Source organism: Pleuronectes platessa, chromosome 6 (assembly GCF_947347685.1).
Source record: "Pleuronectes platessa chromosome 6, fPlePla1.1, whole genome shotgun sequence".
Lineage (NCBI taxonomy): Eukaryota > Metazoa > Chordata > Actinopteri > Pleuronectiformes > Pleuronectidae > Pleuronectes > Pleuronectes platessa.
Window position 1 is genome coordinate 27,685,588 of NC_070631.1, and position 21,152 is coordinate 27,706,739.

The 21,152-nt window shown below is 40.5% G+C and overlaps 2 protein-coding genes across 4 annotated transcripts in view; both read right to left on the reverse strand.

Annotated features, from left to right (window-relative positions):
* Positions 1 to 12,485, reverse strand: part of rtel1 (regulator of telomere elongation helicase 1) — a 34,817-nt gene extending 22,332 nt beyond the window's left edge. For all 3 annotated transcript variants that reach the window (XR_008338764.1, XM_053423854.1, XM_053423853.1), the window contains exons 1-16: positions 12,079 to 12,485; positions 11,291 to 11,486; positions 8,982 to 9,075; positions 8,611 to 8,692; positions 8,293 to 8,353; positions 7,470 to 7,545; positions 6,508 to 6,592; positions 3,882 to 3,947; positions 3,379 to 3,535; positions 3,197 to 3,235; positions 2,992 to 3,067; positions 2,366 to 2,463; positions 1,546 to 1,601; positions 844 to 915; positions 657 to 738; positions 291 to 423 (exon numbers count right to left, since the gene is read on the reverse strand). Coding sequence is in view for 2 of the 3 variants with exons in the window: in XM_053423854.1 (XP_053279829.1) it covers positions 291 to 423; positions 657 to 738; positions 844 to 915; positions 1,546 to 1,601; positions 2,366 to 2,463; positions 2,992 to 3,067; positions 3,197 to 3,235; positions 3,379 to 3,535; positions 3,882 to 3,947; positions 6,508 to 6,592; positions 7,470 to 7,545; positions 8,293 to 8,353; positions 8,611 to 8,692; positions 8,982 to 9,075; positions 11,291 to 11,486; positions 12,079 to 12,180 (1,475 nt within the window). In the remaining variant the exon portion in view is untranslated. The remainder of the gene's footprint in view (positions 1 to 290; positions 424 to 656; positions 739 to 843; positions 916 to 1,545; positions 1,602 to 2,365; positions 2,464 to 2,991; positions 3,068 to 3,196; positions 3,236 to 3,378; positions 3,536 to 3,881; positions 3,948 to 6,507; positions 6,593 to 7,469; positions 7,546 to 8,292; positions 8,354 to 8,610; positions 8,693 to 8,981; positions 9,076 to 11,290; positions 11,487 to 12,078) is intronic.
* Positions 12,486 to 17,036: 4,551 nt separating this feature from the next.
* Positions 17,037 to 19,455, reverse strand: ndufb11 (NADH:ubiquinone oxidoreductase subunit B11). Its single transcript, XM_053423856.1, has 3 exons — positions 19,224 to 19,455; positions 18,039 to 18,169; positions 17,037 to 17,246 (listed from the first exon to the last, which is right to left on the reverse strand). The coding sequence occupies exons 1-3, from the start codon at positions 19,395 to 19,397 to the stop codon at positions 17,117 to 17,119; spliced, it is 435 nt and encodes a 144-aa protein (XP_053279831.1). The 5' UTR covers positions 19,398 to 19,455; the 3' UTR covers positions 17,037 to 17,116.
* Between the last annotated feature and the right edge of the window lie 1,697 nt (positions 19,456 to 21,152).

Below are 21,152 nucleotides of genomic sequence, written 5' to 3' on the forward strand. Positions count from 1 at the left end.
CAGCTTAGTCTGCACTTTATCAGGCTCATGTCTACTTTATCCTGAGCTATGTCTGGCTGGAACAATGGTGGATAGACAGAGAGACAGACAGAAGGACATCACAATCCTCAGAGCGTACAGGGATGAAAACTACACTACATAAGCACTAAATCCACTTTGTTGAGTTTGTAAATTAGATTTGCAGTCCCTTTATTAAGGTAGCTATTGACTTTGGGCCCCAGTCTATACTGTTGGTTGCATAATTGTGCATAAATCCAGCTTTGGGAAGCAACGAGTAGGAGGTAACTTACATCCTCATCTCAGAGGTGAATGAGGACAGAGGAGAGAGGGTACCACTGGTCAGAATGATGCAGCGAACACCTTGGTTCACTAGATCCTGCATGCTGTAGCCAGGAGAGAAGCACCAGTAACTCAGAATATTGCCTACAAGGTGCCAAGAAACACAAAAGAACAATTTAACCAGGCTTGCACAGAGTAGAGGGAGGACAGTGAAACAACCTGAACTAAAAGGTCAGCAGGGTTCATGGTTCAGATATCCACACAGAAGGTTTAATATGGCCATGAGTGATTTCAAAGCAAGTTAAAGATGGTGTATTGTGGAGAACTACAGTGTTTGGTGTCTGAGTGTAGTTGAGGAATAAAGGTCATACCATTACCTTGTTTTTTTGATGAGGATGACGCCCAGACATCAGAGCTCTGGTTTTTCTTGTGAGAGCTGGTGTCTCTGTGAATATGAACCTGGAACAAACACATTGATATGACAGCTTAAGTCACTGCATACATAAGTGTGTGGAGATGCAAAATCACTTCCTGCCTGTCTTATGAATTCTGATGGACACGCACCTTAAAATGAGAGGTGTTTGACTGCATCTGCTGCTGTTTGTCCTTTTCTGATGGCTCACCACAGAACACCAGCTACAAGAAAAAGACAGGGAGAAAACGAACTGCTGTGTATGCAACAGATCAACAATGGGCTCTGCCATTTCATGTGTATCATGTGCTAATTCACATTTTCCAGAAAATGCCAGAGCATTCTTAACAGAAAATATTAATTCTATTCAACTTCATATTTACAGTGCCAAGGCCCAACATAAATTATCTTAATGCACTTTACATAACAATGTCAAGACCTTATAATTGTAGAGAAATCCTCAGTTCCCATAATGCGCAAAATCTTGGTGAGAGTGGAGAGAAACACTCCTTTTTGTCAGGAAGAAACCCCAACAGAACACTTAAGCACTTTCAGACTGGTTGTTATTATGTTATAAACTGTATACTATAGGTATAATGCTATAGTGTAGTTTACTAGATAAAGCACAGGGCTTTGTATGGGTAAAAAATGAATGTTAATCACTGACCTTTGGAGGTGATGGGAAGAGTAGTTTTAAACTTTGGACAGAATTTCACCCTACACCTCCCCCTCTTGACTCCACCTCACTTCCTAACACAAGAGTCTGATCTCCATCTGATATCTTTCTCAAAGTAAAAAGAGGATAAATGTGTTCCACAAACATACGATTCCTTTACCTTCATTATGTAGCATACCTGTATGATATCAGCCAGCTTCTGCAGTCCATTGGTGTTCATGAATATGCCTGTCTCTGAAGAGAAGCAAGATGAGATCTCATCTATTAATAATATCAACTACTGCACTTTTTTTTTTTTTTTTTAACATAATCTGTGTGATATAGCCATAAGCTGCTTTCAGGCTTGCACTGAACTCCTGAGAATCTCAGGACATACTCCAGAGGGGCTGTATGTGAAAACATAAATGTCCGAGTGAGAGGATCTGGGCTTTCTGCAGAGTTTCTCTGGCAAGCCTCCAAGTAAAAATCCCAGATTATGTCAGAATGATCTGATGAGAGTACACAGCAGGAGATCCTCGGCATGATTCACCATGAGCGAGTGGGTGTGTTGATAACATTTCTATCATGCGACAGAAGCAAAAATGAAACTAGTTAACACCTGAACCCTCCAAATATTTGTGCGTTGTGGTGAACAAGTCTGAGCAGAGGATCTCCTGATGTGTTGTTCACATGTTCAGATACTTGACCTTCAGTTATCCTTCAAAATGTTTACCCTCATCAATGCTGCTAAAACCTTTATCCTGATGATGTTTTCCTCTACACTTGACATCTATTGCACTTGTGTTGTGCCTGAAAACAGCTTACAACACGAGTATGGCACCAAAACATATTACAGATATTGGTTTACATCCAGTTCCTGATTATAGGCAGTTATGAGTGGAAAACAGACTCCATAGGTGAAAGATACATCTCTTGGTAGACAGTGAAAAATGTAACAGATCCTAAATCAAGGGACATGTCATCTTGTAAGCAATAAGTAGAAATTAATCCAAACTGACGCCCAGCTAAGTATCCACTGATCTGCTCCAGAGCTTCCTGGACTGCTGTCTTGCTGCTGTAGGTCAGGTGAGCTCTCTCTAACAGCTCATAGATGAAGCTGAGACAGAGAAGGAGAGGTGGCAAGTCAAAAGGCAGATATCCACTGGAGTGTTGTTGCAATGGATAATATTGTTTTGAACCACTTTAAAATGTCCTTCTTATACCTTTCTTTTTACACTATATAATATCTAACTTCTTTTGGTCAAGAAATGTAAAAAAAGAGCCTCTACTAATACATTGTATGTCCTTATTTAACATCATAATCCACAACTTTATGTTTATTATAAATACAAAGTAGAAGGCGGGCTACACTGCAGAGTTGTATTTAATAAAATACTGTTTCATTCATATTTACTGAGGTAAATAAGAGAATTAATCTTTTTCATATGACTTTCATGTGATTCATCAGACTGATATAAAACACTTTGTGGATAAATCTGACAACTGGGGAGTGGAAATGTGTCTGTGGAAATCCATATAAGATGTTATGGTAATCTAACTGGTAGATTACAGCAGGAGCCAGAAAGGACTGATCAATTAAAAATGTTGCAATCTGTTCAGTATCTACTACCACATTTTGACTCACATTCCAGGTTTAGTGATGCCTTTGTCACTTGGAACATCATAGGAATCAATGGCAGCTTCCAGATCCAATAAAATCTCTGTCGGAGCAGACAGAAACCCCACCGAGCAGAGGAGTAACGTGGAGTCAAACTTAGTTCATGAGATAATTGTGGTAAAGCGCCAAAACAAGGGTTGTGCATCTTCTTTATACCTTAAAGAATACTTACGCTTTATTTTAGCAACAGTGGCCAAATCTATTTTTAAACCTGAAAGAAAAATATATATAACCAGCAAATTAATAATGATTTAATAATAATTCAAATACGTTTAAAGCCTTTTGTCAATCAAATATCATTAATGCCAATTTTTAAGTGTGACTTCAATGGTTAAGATAAATAAGCATTCTAACCTGAGTTGAGGGATTCTACATTGAAGTTTTCAGTGACAGCATCTGTGTGGCTGGCTTCTTTAGCCTGCTCCAACAGCAGCCTGTCCACCGCATTAATGGCAGAGGCTACATCATAGGGACTCAGGTCAAATGACGTGGACTCTTCGCATGTTTTCTCCTGCGGGAAACACACACATCATGTGCAGGATCCTCTGCCCTCTATGAGAATCCTCGGTCATATCTGTCTCTATGCTTATAAATCATTTCTCCCACATGGGCTCAGATTAAACACTATGTTACTGGACTATTTCAGTTTGCATGTTCTTTCTGGTTGGTACACTGAACCATCAACAATGCTGTATGTGTAGCCTTTGACAAAGATGCAAATGTGCACACTCAGTCAACTGTTTGTTTAAAATGTTTGAATCACTGTTTTGGCCTATAATCAATCAATCAATCAATCACTGGTGCTCAAATACAATTGAGTTAAGTGCTAAATAATCACAGAATAAATAAGCTCTTACCACATTATGAGCTTCATCAAAAATGACCACAGCTCCATTCAGCTCAATATTGTGGGCTCTACGGCTCTGTGGAACAAAGGGAGAGGAGAGAATGACCATATTCATTATAAGGGATCAATTACCAAATTAAAGTCTACGTTAATGCACTTTACTGTCACCTTTGATAACCGTCTGTATAGTCTGACCAGCTCAAAAAATAATTTAGTCTTTGTGAACAGAAATGATGTACAAATTAATTTGTATATTAAAGGTGAGATCTGATCCCAGTGGTCACTGGAGATATATGAGGAGACTCATTCTACAGCCAGGAACTTGTAGCAAATACAAGCTGTGGTTTGAGCATCTCCATGACCCTGATGTTTGACCTCATGACTTGTATTGTTTTTTCAGAATAAACCCTTATTCCAATTTTGATTCTTGCAACATATTTTGTTTAAAGGGGACATATTATGCCCATTTCACCACAGTTGATATGGCTCCTTGGGGTCTTAATGAAATGTCTGTAACATTTTTTGGTCAAAAAAATCCCAAGGATCATTTAAAACAGCACCCTTTTTACCCTGTCTAAAACAGCCTTCCTCAGATTGACCTGTTTTGAGTGCCCCGCCCCGCCCCCGCTCTCACAACAACCCATCCCCCTTCTCACTGCCACGCACGCACGCACGCACATTAGCTTACATTTCACCGTCCGTTACCAAAACAAAACAACAGCTTTTCTAGTTGAAGACACTTCAGTTGAAGGGGGGGCTATGCCATGTAGACCGACTGTGACATCAATTCTGGTCGTATTCCCATTCGACGCACTCTATGGTATAGTTTCTTACATAGAGGAACCACAACAAATCAAGGGAGTTGTTTTTTTCCAGAGTTTTTGGGACGGTAGACATGCCAGATACCCACATTAACGTGTAGAAGCACTACAAAAGTGGATTTTTCATAATATGTCCCCTTTAAAGTTGGGACGGTAAAGTACTTACCACTTTGTAATGTTGCCATTCATTTTCACCACACTTTAAAGATGTTTAGGGAGTGATGAAACGTTTCAGCGGTCCCATTTGAGTTTCAAAATGCGCCAAATATTCTCTATTGTAGCCAAGTCTGGTCTGCATGCAGGCCAGACCAGCACCCCCACCCTCTTCTTCCGCAGCCATGCCTTTGTAATGTGTGCACAATGTGGTCTTCATTGTCTTGTTGAAATATGCATGACGTCCCTGGAAAAGATGTCGTCTTGAAAGGAGCAGATACTGCTCCAAAATCTCGATGTACCCTTCGGCATTGATTATGCCATCACAGAAATGTAAGTAACCTTTAACAAGGGCACTGACACAACCCCATACCATGACAGACCCTTGCTTTTGGACTTGTTGCTGGTGACAGACTGGAGCGTCCTTTTCATCTTTGGTCTGGAGCACACAGCCTCCATTTCTTCCGAAAAAGACCTGAAACACTGACTCGTCTGACCGTGCTTGACTAAGGTTTGCCAAAGTAATCCTGAGCACATGTGGATATATTGCTTATAGATAAATGACGGTTCTTGATGCAGTGTCGTCTGAGGGTCCTAGGCCCATCTTTGCTCCTAAAGGACTGGGCCTTTCCTGGATGCTGCTTTTGAACCATGTCATAATTACAATCACCGGTTGACATCACCTATTTCAAATGACAATCCTTTTTTTAATCATTCTAACTGATTACTAGCCCTAAATTGCCCCCGTCCCAGCCTTTTTTGGAACGTGTTGCAGGCCTGAATGGCAAACGTTGACCAGACAAAACATAAAATATCTTATTTTCATACTATCTGCAATGAAATTATTGATATACACCACGTACATAACACATACACATATTGACATATTCGCACACATTCCTTATACCTTTTACTCATAGTCAACACTTTATATCACACATCCCAGCTCCCTGATTCAGTTCGCACAGACAGTGAGTAGACCTTGGCCCACAATCTCTCCCAGACAGCACACTAACGCAGCTGCACTGATACAGCAACATTATCACCTCTGGTAACCACGACAACGGAGTGCACGTACGACATCTTCATCACGCGACATTCCAAGAGGATGAGGCACTGTCCCGTCTAGATGCAGCAGCCTCCATCTTGTTTCGACCAATCCAAGAAGAACCCTTGTCACGCCCAATATATCAATATATAATCTATGTGCGCACTCTGTTTAAGCGTCTTTTTTCCTGTGTAGCCTTCTGCATAGAACTAGAGACCCATGCATGTTCGACCTCTGAATAAACTTGCTTAATTTCAACTTGAGAACGACGACTCCTCTCCTTTGCATTTTCCATACTGTCCCAACCTTTTCTGAGTTGGGGTTGTACAAATATATATATATATATATATATATATATATATATATATATATATTATATATTAGTATACTATGTCGCTGCTTTAGTGAACACTCCACTGTAGCTCACTCTCTTTCTCTCACACACAAAAACAAACACATACTATTCTCCCTATTTTATGTTGACGTACCATCACAATGATTTTAAATATGTTGTTTTAAGGAAACAAAGATAAAATGAAATTGTGCAGGTCTGAATAGGGCCTGAGGTAATTTAAGAGGCGAGTAAGAATATGCGATTTCTCAAGGCAGCTCACCTTTGGATCCAGCAGGTAATTGTAAGGCATAAAAATGATATCTGCTTGCTGCTTTAAGGAACGTGAGAGATAGTAAGGACAGGCCCTGGGGGGAAAAAGAGCAAAAGAAAAAGGATCTATTATCCCTGAAGCAATACCACAAAGCTGCAGCACAAGGACATTACACCAACAAATCATTCATAAGGCAGTAACAGTAGTATTTACATGGATGGAAAACTAAAGCCGTTTTCAGAGAGGCACTCCAGCTGACGTCGACATCATTTGGTCGGGACTTTCTCCGGAGTTTGCTTTTCTCACATGAACAACGCAGCAGGAGATTCTGTGATCTGACGCATTAACAACAACACAGAAATCTCAAGAACATTCAAGTGAGGGGTGTTGCAGCAGGCAGAGCAAGGATGTAGAGATCCGAGGTTTTTGTTTCCCAACGTCGGCTCTTAATCACCAAAAGCTCTCTTGACATCTTTGTCAGTGTCTTCTACTTATGTGGCTCCGCTTTTTCATCCTGAGATTGTTTTGTCTGTCACATGCTAGTAATTCCATCAACACATCCACTCGGTCACAGTGAATCCTGCGGAGGATCTCCTGCTCTGTTCTCACATAAACTCCTTCGATCATTCTACAGAATTTTTACCAGGGGGGTGGTCGAAAAAATGTATAATCAAAGACCCCCCCCAAAAAAAAGTTTCACGAGCACGGAAATCTAAACACAAGAAGGGGCTTTTAGATCGCGAGCGCAGGGTTTGAAGTCAGAGCATTACAATATCTAAAGATGAAATCAATAAGACATGCTCTCAAACTGAACGATCACCCTCTTAAATTGTAAACCCCATATTAATCAGGATACAATCTGATCTGGAAACAATCAGGATATGAAACACATTTTAATATTTGGTGTAAATGAGCTGAGAAATTTGCTGGGGAAACCGACAAGTCAGTGAACGAGAGTAGATAAATCTCACCTCTGTTTGTTGCCAAATTTGACCAAGTCTTCTACATCAAGGATAGAGTTCAGCAAGTCTTTGTCAGTGCTCTTCTCTAAAGAAGAAAAACATACATATAATGTGCAAGGGGTCACAAGCAGCATTTAATAACAGGTGCTATATCATGACTAGATGCTCTTCACACATATTGCATATAGCCTGATAAACATTTAGACAGGTGAGATTTTCCATAATACATTTTGATACATAATAATACCTATGACAGTCAGTTTGTGCGATACAGTCAGTAAAGCTGCTTTTAGACATGACCTCCAGAGGATGTCCGCCGACTTTCTCACAGGTTTTCCTTTCACAAATGAACAATGCAGCAGGAGCTTCTCCGCTCAGACGCGTTCACACCAACACAGAAATGTTTCAATGTGTTCAGGTGAGTGGGGATGCAAAGTATAAATTCTGCTGCAGAGATCACATGTTTTTGTTTTCAGCACATCCACACCAGCGCTGATCATCAAAAGCTATCTTTACATTTTCGTCAGTGTCTTCTGTGTGTATGACAATGAGTTATTTCTCGTTTTTTCATTTTTGCGTCTGTCCCATGTTAGTCTGTCCGCTTGCAGTGAATCCTGCGGAGGATCTCCTGCTGTATTCTCACATCAGATCATTTGGACATTCTGCAGAGTTGTTATTAGGGGACTGGCATGATAAACTCAGCTGAAAGTCCAGGGACTCTAAATTACTCTCAATCCCAGTTCAGTACCTGTCCTAAAGCAGCTTTAGTGCTTCCATTTCAGACCTCACAGACATCTAGTGTTTAAAGCTCTTATAAGTGTGAAACCATTACCATCAACATTATTGTAGTAGACACATGATCTGGTGGAGACTTTTCCTCTGCACATATGGACCTGAAAAAATCATAGAAATTGTATTAAAACTTTGAAGACTGATTCAGTTTGCACCAATTTTTGTGTCTAAACCTCTGCGTCTTGTAAGTAGTAACACATGCTCACACAGTACAGACTGTGGAATCAGGACATTCAAACAGAGCAAACAGTCACTATTTAAAAAAACATTTCTAAATATAAAATAGAGACATTATATCTGAATCTTTAAGACAGTTCATCTGACATGGCAACAAGTACAAAGCAGAGGTGTAGATTACCTTAACATGGTTGCTCTCTTGACGCATCACTTCCTGGTTGATACATAGCTGCTCTCTTGACCCCAGCACACACACCTTTGGCCTAAAACAGACAAATGGGTACAGTGATATATATACTGAGAGCTCAGCTTGTCTGTGAGGCACCAGAATCAGAAAAATATACTAAACAGAGAATAGGCCACATTAAAGCCTTTAAATCAATGTCAAACATTTTAAAGGTTGACTAGTTATATACATGTAAAACATCCAAATCGTAGTGGGATCCTGATTTTCATTGTTTAAATGGAAATACTAAAATGACATGAAAAACACATGCTATGTAAATAAAATAACATTTCTTACATCTTGTTATGACTGGTAAAACAGATTACCTGTATGAAGTGTTCTTTAACTCATTCATGACCTGTGCCAGCTGAGAATGTGTCCTGGACGCGTAAATGATCTTTGGGACATCAGTGTAGTAGGCTGGGACATAATGACACATTAATTACACCTTGTTTCAGAGTTACATGAATTAATAGTTTAACTGCCAAATGTACACATCTACAGGAAACTGTTGAACTGTGTGTAGGTCACAGACATCAAATCAACTCATCTGAAATCAGCTGTTTGGTTGACATGGTGACATTAAGAGCTTCGTTTATAGATTGAGTGATGGATTCAGAATTCAGAATCCTTTCGAGAACGTATGTTTACCAGCCAAAAACTGTAACTCATATTCTTGCAGATAGGGCTGAGCTGTTTTTAAAATAATCTGCTAGTTTGTATGGACTTCAGCTGAGTTAAAGGATAATTAAGCATATGGGAACTCTATAACAATCCTTAGGGTGGGAAGCTTGGAAATGATTTCATTGCACTTGAAGGGCATTGGGTTTAAGGAGATTTCCCAAAGATGGGAAAAAAGACCACCATTTCATCAAGTACCCTCACCACTCTTGATCTAGAGGAAAATCAAAGGTCAACTAGAATATGCCAGGTGAAATTTGGATAGTACTGCAGAGTTTTATGGACTGATGAAGCTAAACTGGAACTGTTTGGACACACGGACCAGTGGTACATCTGGCGTGACAAAGGCCAGGCTTATGACCAGAAGAATATACCATCCTTGCTGTCAAGCATAAAGCTAGGTCACTGATGGTTTGGGGATGTTCTTCTGCTGCATGAACTCAAAATCTTGTCCGTGTAGCTGGCATCCTGGATTCCTGGAAATACCAGGGCATTTTAAGGATGAACATGATGCCTTCAATTGAGAAATAGAACCGTAGTCATCATTGGACTGTCCAGCAAGACAATCATCCTGAGCACACCTCCAAGTAAACCAAAGCTTGGTTGAGAAATAGATCCTGGAATGTCCTGGGGTCTTAACTACGAAGCGAGTTCAACACATCCATGATATCTTTCCAAAATCCGGGTGAACTTAACCTAACAATCACAGCAAGGTGAAGCGATCACATTAGGCTGGTTATCAACTCAGTAAGTCGCCCCAGGTTTCCCTCATCGAGATCTGAGTGCGTTCACATAAAAGAGGCGGGTTTACTACAGATGACCAATCACAGACATGGAAAAGTGAACTGGCAGCAGAGCCTCATATTTAACAACGAGGATCAAGCTGTTATATTAGAAAACTCTGACAAGAACAAACACATTATCCAGTCTAAAGGAAACTCAGTTACAGCTGCTAAATGCAGGAAGGACAGCTGGTAAAAGAAAGTTGTGAATGTGTAAGGTGACTTTTGGAAAAATAATATTACGTGACCAGGACATAACAATGCATGGGAACAAGATAAATAACTTGGGGCCATGAGATAATAATCTGTTCTTTACTATCAAGACCTGTATAACTGAAGAAGCCTCTTTGACGAGAGATGAAACGTTTCACTGACTCACATGAAGTTGCCTAAGAAGCTTTAGTTTAACACACACTGACTGCACTGACTCTGAGGACACACTGTGGTGGAAACATTTGCAATTACTGGTCAATACAAACCTATGGACCTATTTTCATGTGCGCATTTGTGACAGGATGTGCATCAGGAAACAGAGAGAGATTGAGATGTGGGTGTTTTGACGGCAGAGATCGACTTAACCACCCAGACACTGTTTGGAACTTCCCTTATCCTTCCCTTTAAAGAGAGAGCGCAGTGCACAACAGTGTAGTGTCACTGAGGGCTGACTGTTCGAGTCTCAGAGAGAGAGAGGGGAGGGAGGGATGGAGGCTGTCACAAGGTAAAACTGTAAACTATCTATGCCCCCTTTTCAAGCAAATATTTACAGTCTGTGGTACTGGGAGCACGTTGCTCCTACATGTCATGTTGGTTATGTTGGGCTCCAGCGGCTGACACAGGTTTATATTCCCTCTGATGAGAATCTGTATTTTATACAGGTTGATGTTTTATTTCAAACTTAACCACGTACGGAGCAGGTTAAGTTTGAAATACAACATCAACCTGTATGAAATATAGATTCTCGGAAACCCTGAAGTAAACCAGAAGTTACCATGATAACCAGAAATCCTACTTCATAGTACAGGCTTCTGGAGTGACCTTCTCATTTATTAAAAATCAAAAATATTGTGTAAAGATCCTGTAAGGGGTTGACTGCAGTGTGAACCTAATAGTAAACTGAGGAACCGAGCCACTGGTACACTTTAAAGCTGTCTAGTGAGTTGATAGGAACATACTTGGTGTGTCACCGTCTGTGGCAGCCGATCCCCAGGATGACAGCGGTGTGTTTGGGAACATCTCCCCGTCCATCTTCTGTGCTATCTTGCGGGCAGAGATGGTGTCCTTGAAGTGCTCCCTCCAGGCCAATGTGGCACACAGCAGACACAAGGTTTTACCAGTGCCTGTGGGACTCTCCAGAGCCCCGTTCTGCTTCTGCAACAAACAGGCACACGTGACCACTGGATGAATCTTGGAGAGAGAGCTCCGCCAAAGCACAGATTTCTTTCTGCAATATTCACAGATGTACATGATAGAACAAGGTCTGTGATTCTCCCCAAATTCATAATTCTGCTACTTTCAAAGAAGTGTTGATCCGCCGAGCTGCTGTTATTGATATAAAATACAGAAAATACAGAGCTTTAATGGACAAGCAGCCCCTTAGCTCTGATGTGTGTTGTGCAATAAGTTATTATTGTAGTATAATAACTACACACACATCATAAAACGTTACTCACATAAGAGGACTTAAAACATGATGAGCCACTAACTTCTGTCTGTTTGTCTATTTGACTGGCTGTCGGTCTGTCTGTCTATCTGTCTGTTAACCGTCTACCTGTCTGACTGTGTGTCTATCTCACTGTCTGTTGATCGTATATCTGACTGACTATCTGTTTGTCTGTCTATCCGGCTGACTGGCTGTCTGACTGTGTATCTCCAGCTGGTCACCATGACAGCAGCTGGTCAAGTGTAGAGCAGCCTCACAGTATTGTGTAGTAGTTGTCATTAGCAGCTGCTGCCTTCTTACCGTCTGAAGACATTCAATCACTTTGTCCATGTAGACCTTCTGACAGTCGTATGGAGGGAAGGGGAAATTCACTGTGACTCCATTCACAATCAGGGTCGGCATCTCGAGTCTCCAACTAACGCTTCACTAACAGGGAACAGTCCCCGCGGGTCACATTCAAATGAACACACTGATACAGCTTGTTTCGGACGAAACTAAACTCTTCACGTCACAAACTGGATCAGGACTAACCCCTCACGTCACAGACTGCATCAGGACTAAACCCTCACGTCACAAACACGATCAGGACTAAACCCTCACGTCACAAACACGACCAGGACCAATCTCTTCACGTCACAAACACATGCGATATAAAGACTCAACTTGGCGCCAGCTTTCCCGTCTAAATTCAGTGCGCATGCGCGTTGTACGATCGTCCCTGTGCTGCGTTCATGTGCAGGCGGTGAGCAGAGAGACGGTGCAGCAGACGGATGTGGTGCCATATTAATTTAAGGCAGCTGCATTTCATCACAGAGTAACAAATCTTTCCCCATGCCCTGTTTCTAGCAAATTTTGACTGGATATTAAAAACGGGTTATCACGCAAAGTCAACAACAATCTTTATCATTTCCCTTATTCTTATTTATTTGAATAATCCAAATTCATCAGTTTCTGATGTGGTTAGCATGATATAATCCCTATGGGTAAATATGTTCTTTCCAGCAAAAGGAGAATTTGTCTGTTGAATCTTTTAATTATTTACTTCACTGTTTAAAATAATGCACTGTGCAAGGAACTTCTATAAGGATGTATTTTTTTTATTTATGTCACCCTTCTGGAGTTTCAGTTTGTGAAGGTCTTTAATAATTACTGTGTTTAAAATTGTACGATGATAAAATATACATAATACAGACATTAAAATGTGAAGGAAAAAAAATATCTAAGCAATGTTGTTGAAATGTTTCTTAGCAAATTAGACAGTTTTGTTGCTCTTAATAGTTTATTCATTGAATCATATAGAATGTCAGAAGTTCAGTATAAATCAAGAAAGTGAAGAAATGAGGCTTTGTGCATATGACATGAGCCCAAAAGACATATCGTTTCTATCCTCACATCATTTCACTGTTTTCAGACACTAATTAATAAATAAGACCACAAGCCTCTGTGATAGAGATTGAGACCTTATGTGTCCCCAATAGTAACAAGGAGATCTAAATGTCTCTGGAATGTGTCCATGTTTAAATTAAGTGAGAAAGGGACTCAACCTAGAGGAAAACAAAGGGGAAACATCTTGACTAAAATTGTGAATTAATAAACAGCATGGACACAGTATCTGTCACAACTGTGATATGAATTTATTCAACTTTATTAGGGACAAAAGATGACAACTTATTGTAGAAAACAATCCATTCCATTGAAGTTAGGACTTTGAATGTGGTCTTTGAAAAATGTTTAGTTATTTGCACCTGGGTTAGGGTTAGGGTTAGGGTGGAAAGTCCTCAGTCCTCCAACTTTTCTCTGGGGTCTTGAAGAGGGACCCTTTGAGAAATTCAAATTTTACAACCTGAGTTGTTGTAGTAATATGGTTGTTTGTTTCATTTTATAAATTAGCTTTTTTTTCTGTGTGAGGTAACATACATAGAGGATACCTCTGTCAAGGTTATATTATTCCATCCTAGAAGAAATGCAACAATTATGTTCTTTATTAATTCAATAATGATTCCAAATCAATCTTATGTAAATTGATCAACTGACCTCACAAGTAATGAGTGTCACATTAGGCCTGGGAGACTGGTTGATGTTAAGGTGCCTCCGGTGCCTGTCAGTTGCCCAGAAGCCGTAGTGTGGAATGACACACACATCTAAAATATATTTTCATCAGACTAGATACTAGATACTTAACTTAGTTTTGAACACATCTTTGATTAATATTACTTGCTTTTGACTTTATACGGCAGTGTAAGAGCCACTATGCAGCAAGTGTGTGTGTATAGTTAAATATTTATGTTGTTTTGATATTTTCTTATATTGTCCAGGTTTCATAGTTTAAGTTTTGTACAGTTGAATTATATTTTGTATATTGTGTTTTCTATATTCAAGTATATTCTGTTTTGAGCGCAGTTTGCGCCTTTTTTGCAACAGTTTGAAGAGGCCGTAAGGCGGTTCTTCATATACAGTGCCTTGCATAAGTATTCACCCCCTTTGGACTTTTCTACATTTTGTCATGGTATAACCACAGATTAAAATTTATTTCATCGTGAGTTTATGTAATGGACCAACACAAAATAGTGCATCATTTGGAAGTGGGGGGAAATATTACATGGATTTCACAATTATTTACAAATAAAAATCTGAAAAGTGTTGAGTGCATATGTATTCACCCCCTTTACTGTGAAACCCCTAACAAAGATCTGGTGCGACCAATTGCATTCACAAGTCACATTTGCAAGTCACATAATTAGTAAATAGGGTCCACCTGTCTGCAATTTAATCTCAGTATAAATACACCTGTTCTGTGACGGACTCAGAGTTTGTTGGAGATCATTACTGAACAAACAGCATCATGAAGACCAAGGAGCTCACCAAACAGGTCAGGGATAAAGTTGTGGAGAAATATGAAGCAGGGTTAGGTTATAAAAAAATATCCAGAGCTTTGAACATCTCTCTGAGCACCATAAAATCCATCATAAGAAAATGGAAAGAATATGGCACAACCGCAAACCTACCAAGAGGAGGCCGTCCACCCAAACTGAAGAGTCGGACAAGGAGAAAATTAATCAGAGAAGCAACCAGGAGGCCCATGGTTACTCTGGAGGAGTTGCAGAGATCCACAGCTGAGGTGGGAGAATCTGTCCACAGGACAACTATTAGTCGTCTACTCCACAAATCTGGCCTTTATGGAAGAGTGGCAAGAAGAAAGCCATTGTTGAAAGGGATCCATAAAAAATCCCGTTTGGAGTTTGCCAGAAGCCATGTGGGAGACACAGCAAACATGTGGAAGAAGGTGCTCTGGTCAGATGAGACCAAAATTGAACTTTTTGGCCTCAATGCAAAACGCTATGTGTGGCGAAAACCCAACACTGCCGGATCACCCTGAGCACACCATCCCAACAGTGAAACATGGTGGTGGTAGCATCATGCTGTGGGGATGCTTCTCTTCAGCAGGTACAGGGAAACTGATCAGAATAGAGGGAAAGATGGATGGAGCCAAATACAGGAAAATCTGATGCAGTCTGCAAAAGACTTGAGACTGGGGCGGAGGTTCATCTTCCAGCAGGACAATGACCCTAAACATACAGCCAGAGCTACAAAGGAATGGTTTGGATTAAAGAATGTTAATGTCTTAAAATGGCCCAGTCAAAGCCCAGACCTCAATCCAATAGAGAATCTATGGCAAGACTTGAAGATTGCGGTTCACAGACGGTCTCCATCCAATCTGACTGAGCTTCATCTTTTTTGCCAAGAAGAATGGACAAACCTTTCCATCTCTAGATGTGCAAAGCTGGTAGAGACATACCCCAAAAGACTTGCAGCTGTAATTGCAGCGAAAGGGGGTTCTACCAAGTATTGACACAGGGGGGTGAATACTTATGCCACCAACAGATGTCAACTTTTTTGTTCTCATTATTGTTTGTGTCACAATAAAATTTATTTTGCACCTCCAAAGTACTATGCATGTTTTGTTGATCAAACGGGAAAAAGTTTATTTAAGTCTATTTGAATTCCAGTTAGTAACACTACATAATGGGAAAAAGTCCAAGGGGGGTGAATACTTATGCAAGGCACTGTAGGTGCATGGTGGAGCCAGTGCGAGGGGTTAGTGACGCGCAAGAAGAGTGGTGAGTGAGGAGTCTGTAGGAGTAGACTCAAACAAGTTTTGACCGTGAAATATACGTGACATTTATCTGGACTGTGCGTAAAATGTGAGTGACATTTACGTGAAGATGATGGGAAAGTGATTGTTGACGTCAGTAAAAAGAGATAAAGTGACATTGTGACCAGTTTGGAGTTAAGGCATGCCAATCTTCGATAATGAATCGTTTGAAAGGTGTTTCTGAACTGTGCTGGAAAGGAAAATAAAATCCATCACTGTAATCAGCTTCCTGGATTCGTTTAACATTGGGTTACAACAGGACAGGGTCTGATGTTTGGACACGAGTCAGCTGTGAGAAATTACTCCTCAGACACAATCAAGTGGCCATCGTATTGTAACTTAGTGGAACGGCCACTACAGGCAGCATACATACAAAGAGTATCACTGTAAAGCACTTTCTAAGGTGGATTTTGAAACATGCTCTACAAAGTTTATCATTACACAATTGTTATAAATTGAATACTTGTGTTCTTTGTTTCATAGGTGATTGATTTAAGTCAATTTATAAAGCTTTGCTCCGTTTAAACTGAATATCTGTTTGCTAACTATTGAACGTGTTTCTCCTCCCATCAACTGTGCTTCAATGTGGCAAAGATGGATTTATAAAGTGCTCAAAGACCAGAAGTGGAAACTCATCAACGTTAAACATGATCGTGGATCACTGTGAAATGTCATGGGGGCTCTAACAACTCCACAGCAGGAGCAGAATGTGGACCTAACATCTTTACTACTGTAACAAAACAGTTTTTCCTTTTCACAATTAACATTGTATCAAATGTTAACCACTAAATATTATTTAAGTAAATATTAGGGCCTAGTGTATATTCTACAAATATTTTGTACTAAACCAAACTGCAAGTGTGCCATGACTATTTTAGTCCACTTATATTCAAGTTAAAAGTGTTAATAGTCAAAGGAGAGCTTACTAAACTCGAGATAATGAATATTTGAAGGGCTGGGAATCTGGTCTTTTTAATATTGATCACAATGCACTGGAAACAGTTTATAAGTTGGTATCAAAAAATTAATTTAAAATGTATCTTTAATAAATGATTAGGGACAACAATCAAAATATGTGTTCAAAAACTCATTGTCCACACAACAATTACACAACTCAATACCTAATATCATTTATTATAGTGTAATACAATAATCATGAAACACCGAAGGTGGATGATGGACATCCTACTCCTCTCCAGCAGACGGTAGAATGATCTTGTTTGGGTCGTAATAGTTCTCATCTATGAGAGGAAGACCCTCCTGTTCTCTCTGCTGGATCACACGCTCAGCCTCCCTTCTGGCCCACTGCCGCATTCTGGAACAGTCACACAGGAGATACAGTCAGGGAGTGGAGGGAGAAGGACATAAAAGGAAACTTGTACATCTACACCTGTTAAAGATGATCTTTTATTGTCAGACAATGCATTTACTGGCAGGCCAATTACAACAGAATAATGCCACAACAAGTCAATCTGCTTTATCAGTGGTTTGAAAACAATGAGCTGAAAAAGGAAAAATTTGAGTGGCGATGACCAGTACAGAGGCCCTCAACATCCACAATATCCCAGATTCCAATTAAAAGGGAGGTGCTGCAAAGCATACTAATGAATACCCCCCATTTTTTGGTTGATTAGCTTTTTTTAGATACATTATTTTGCCTATATTGGAAAGTCAATGGTAAAGATGTTGTTGTTAGCCCTTGTTCAGGTCAACAATAAGAAGGTTGTTATATATTATATATAAAATGCTTATATAATTTGACCCTGAAACAAAAAAGACAATGTAGATTTTCTTTTAGCTCTTTTATCTATGAGTTGATTCAGCTGTAACCTTTGCCTTTACTGTTGTAATAACCATAACAATAATAATTGAAATGTATACAGTTCTTTTCAAGGGACTTAAGTCTGCCATTACATGTTTATTCTATATTATGTTAGTCTGCTCTGAAATCTTTACAGTCAGGTTATATGCAAAAACCCAACAAGAACAGCATGAGATCTTTCCTCTGTTCTGAGAGGAAACCATGACTCAGCAGAGCCGTCACTACCGACACCATCGCGTGTTGGTAAATAATAGCAAATATGTTAAGACTGATTGGGGGACTCACCCATGGTCTGGTAAATAGTGGATAAATGCTGATCCGATCACAAGAGTCAGTGAGATGCCAAAGAAGAAGGCCACCCTCATGTTCCACTCATCCACCACAGGATCACTGGAGAAGCCATGGTAATCTGGATTCTGACAAAAAACATAGCAACACCTATCAGCAGCTGTATAGTGTGACACTTGTGGAATAAAAGGTTTTTATTTTCAGATGGCAAGTGGATTTTTGGAAAACAACGTTGATATGTGTCATGACTACCACCAGCTAGGGAAACTTCTGTTACTGACTTACTGCAGCTTTCATATTCACTTAATGATGAAATAAGACACACAGGCTGACTGTTGCACTCTGCATCCTCCTGACCTGCCTCACAAACTGTGCTGGGAGAGAATAATAAATAATGACAATGATGCCTTATTATAGTTTCCCCTTGACTCAAATACAAATACACTTCTACTGAGAAGTACCACAAACACTATCTGTGTAGTTTTTGTTAGACATGTGATAACGATTAAATACAGCTAAATGAAGATGGTCCAACTGTTGGTCTATCGATTTCCTAGCATCACCTTATTATCAGGAAAAGGCAATCATTTACAACGGAGACAAGATCATTTCCAATGGTGGTAGCTGCAAGTCAGCCTATGCAGGTTGTGTGCCCATGATATGAGCAGCAGTGAGGCAGTCCATCTAGAGGCCTGATGACTTTCCTGCAGTTCCACACATTGAGACTCAAACAAGGCCACCCCTAAGAGGGCTGATGACCCGTTTATACAAAAGAAATGCGGTGGCTAATGCGTTGTATTGAATTGCTGTATTTTTCACTTTCCTCCTCCAAACATGTATGACTGTAGGAGGACATCATTGGCTCAAACAGTGCAGCAGGTCCACCCAAAGATAAGGTTCATTCTAAGTCTATCTTGGAAATCTATCACAGCAAGGTTATTAGTTTGTCGTCATACGCTTGGTTCCAGAAAAGGAGTATTATCAAACACACACTGAACTCCAGTTAACTTCCTGGAATCAGGGGAAGTGCGTGTGTAAATGAGAAGAGATCATCTCGCATATTATTTCAGCCATTTGACTAAACAGTCACAGCTACAGCGATATAACCAAAGCTGGGTAAGCATTGTGTACATGTCAGCCTGTGTCCCACACACTTCATGGAGAGAGCCGAGAAGGACTCACCTTGACGTACTGGCTGACCTCACCGTGTCCACCCTGGTCCACCGTGGGGTGCAGCTCCGTCATAGCGGGAGAACCGGCGGCACCGCTCGGTTTGGACTGAGAGACAAACCTTGCCGGCGGACAGGCAAATAACCGGGGTACAGCGGGGCCGAGCCGTGACAGTCGGGTCAACATTATGGCTGTTTGTGAAGACTGTGCTTGACCCGGAAGCGGAAAAACAACCTTTTACTCCGCTTCTTCTAAATCTCCTACAGGTTGAACGGAGCGTTACCGCCACCACAAGGTAAATGACGGAAATGCACCCAGTAGACCCAGCATGGTTAATACTAATGGTCATCCATGTGGATTATTTTGTAAAACAAAAAATAGAAACGTTAGATCCAAATTGATTTGCTGGAATTTTTAAATTATAAATATAGATATAGATCTTATAAATGACCACTTATATTATAAATTACCACCTATAAGAAAATTCTTCTTCAAATAATTTCATACAACTTGACAGTTTTTTAAAAACAGATGTACATTTTTAAGAACCAACCCGAGATTCAGTATATTTCTGAAGAATTATCACTTTATTTAAATTGTTTGAAACTGATAAAATCAAGAAATCTTTAACATATATTCATGTGTCAGTAGTCAATCAATCAATCAAATTTTATTTGTATAGCCCGTATTCACAAATTACAATTCATCTCATAGGGCTTTAACAGGGTGTGACATCCTCTGTCCATAACCCTCAGCAAGAGTAAGGAAAAACTACTAAAAACCCTTTTAACAGGGTAAAAATACGTAGAAACCTCAGAGAGAGCCACATGTGAGGGATCCCTCTCCCAGGACGGACAGAAGTGCAATAGATGCCACGTGCAGGAAAACATCATCAAGATTAAAGTCTTCAAGATTAAAGATTAAAGTCTCTAGCAGCATTTGATGAGGGTAGACATCCCGAAGGACAACCCCAACATGACATGCCAAGCAGTCCCGCTGCAATCACAGTCCATGCTCAGCAACCAGCAGGACCACGATCCACCATCCAGACCAGACGCCACTCCAGTCCTCAGTCACCGTCCACCGCCGCCCACCAGGACCCATCACGAGCCACCACCGCGGTCCTGGTCCACCGCCCGTGCCCAATGCCAACGCGACACAGGGTCCGCCACCAGCACCACGATCAGCCCACATAACTCAGAATCCGCCACACTGGATCCAACACTGCGACCCCCGGTCACAGAGGCCCTGGATCTGCGGGTGATAAAGCAAAGGGATTCCGGGGAAGGGGGATAGGGATGGAGAAGAGGAAGGAGAAGCTGGAAAGAGAAGCTCCGTGTGTCATGTGTCATAAAATAGAAAAAGTTAAGTTCTTCCGCACTAATTAGCTCTAACTATAAGCTTTATCAAAAAGGAAGGTTTTGAGCCTACTCTTAAGATGGTATCTGCCTCCCGAACTGAAAGTGGTAGATTATTCCACAGCCGAGGGGCTTGATGGCTGAAAGCTCTGCCTCCTACTCAACTTTTAGAGACTTTAGGGACGACAAGTAGGCTTGAATTCTGGGAGCGGAGTGCTCTAGTGGGTTTATAAGGTACTAACAGCTCTTTAAGGTAAAAAGGCGCTATATTATTAAGGGCCTTGAAGGTGAGGAGAAGAATTTTAAATTCTATTCTAGATTTAACTGGAAGCCAGTGTAGCGATGCTAATACTGGAGAAATGTGCTCTCTTCTCTTTGTTCTCGTCAGGACACGTGCTGCGGCATTTTGGACAAGCTGTAGAGTCTTTAACGACTTACTGCTGGAGCCTGATAATAATGAATTACACTAATCCAGTCTCGATGTAACAAAGGCGTGGACTAGTTTTTCTGCATCTTTTTGTGAAAGGACATGTCTAATTTTTGAAATATTACGCAAGTGGGAAAAAAGCAGTCCTAGAAATTT

Coding starts and splice junctions, on each gene's coding strand:
- ndufb11 (XM_053423856.1), bottom strand. CDS start 19,397: ATGTTGACCCGACTGTCACGGCTCGGCCCCGCTGTACCCCGGTTATTT. Junction 18,170..19,223: donor AGGTCAGCCAGTACGTCAAG/GTGAGTCCTTCT, acceptor GTTTTTTGTCAG/AATCCAGATTACCATGGCTT. Junction 17,247..18,038: donor CACTATTTACCAGACCATGG/GTGAGTCCCCCA, acceptor TGACTGTTCCAG/AATGCGGCAGTGGGCCAGAA.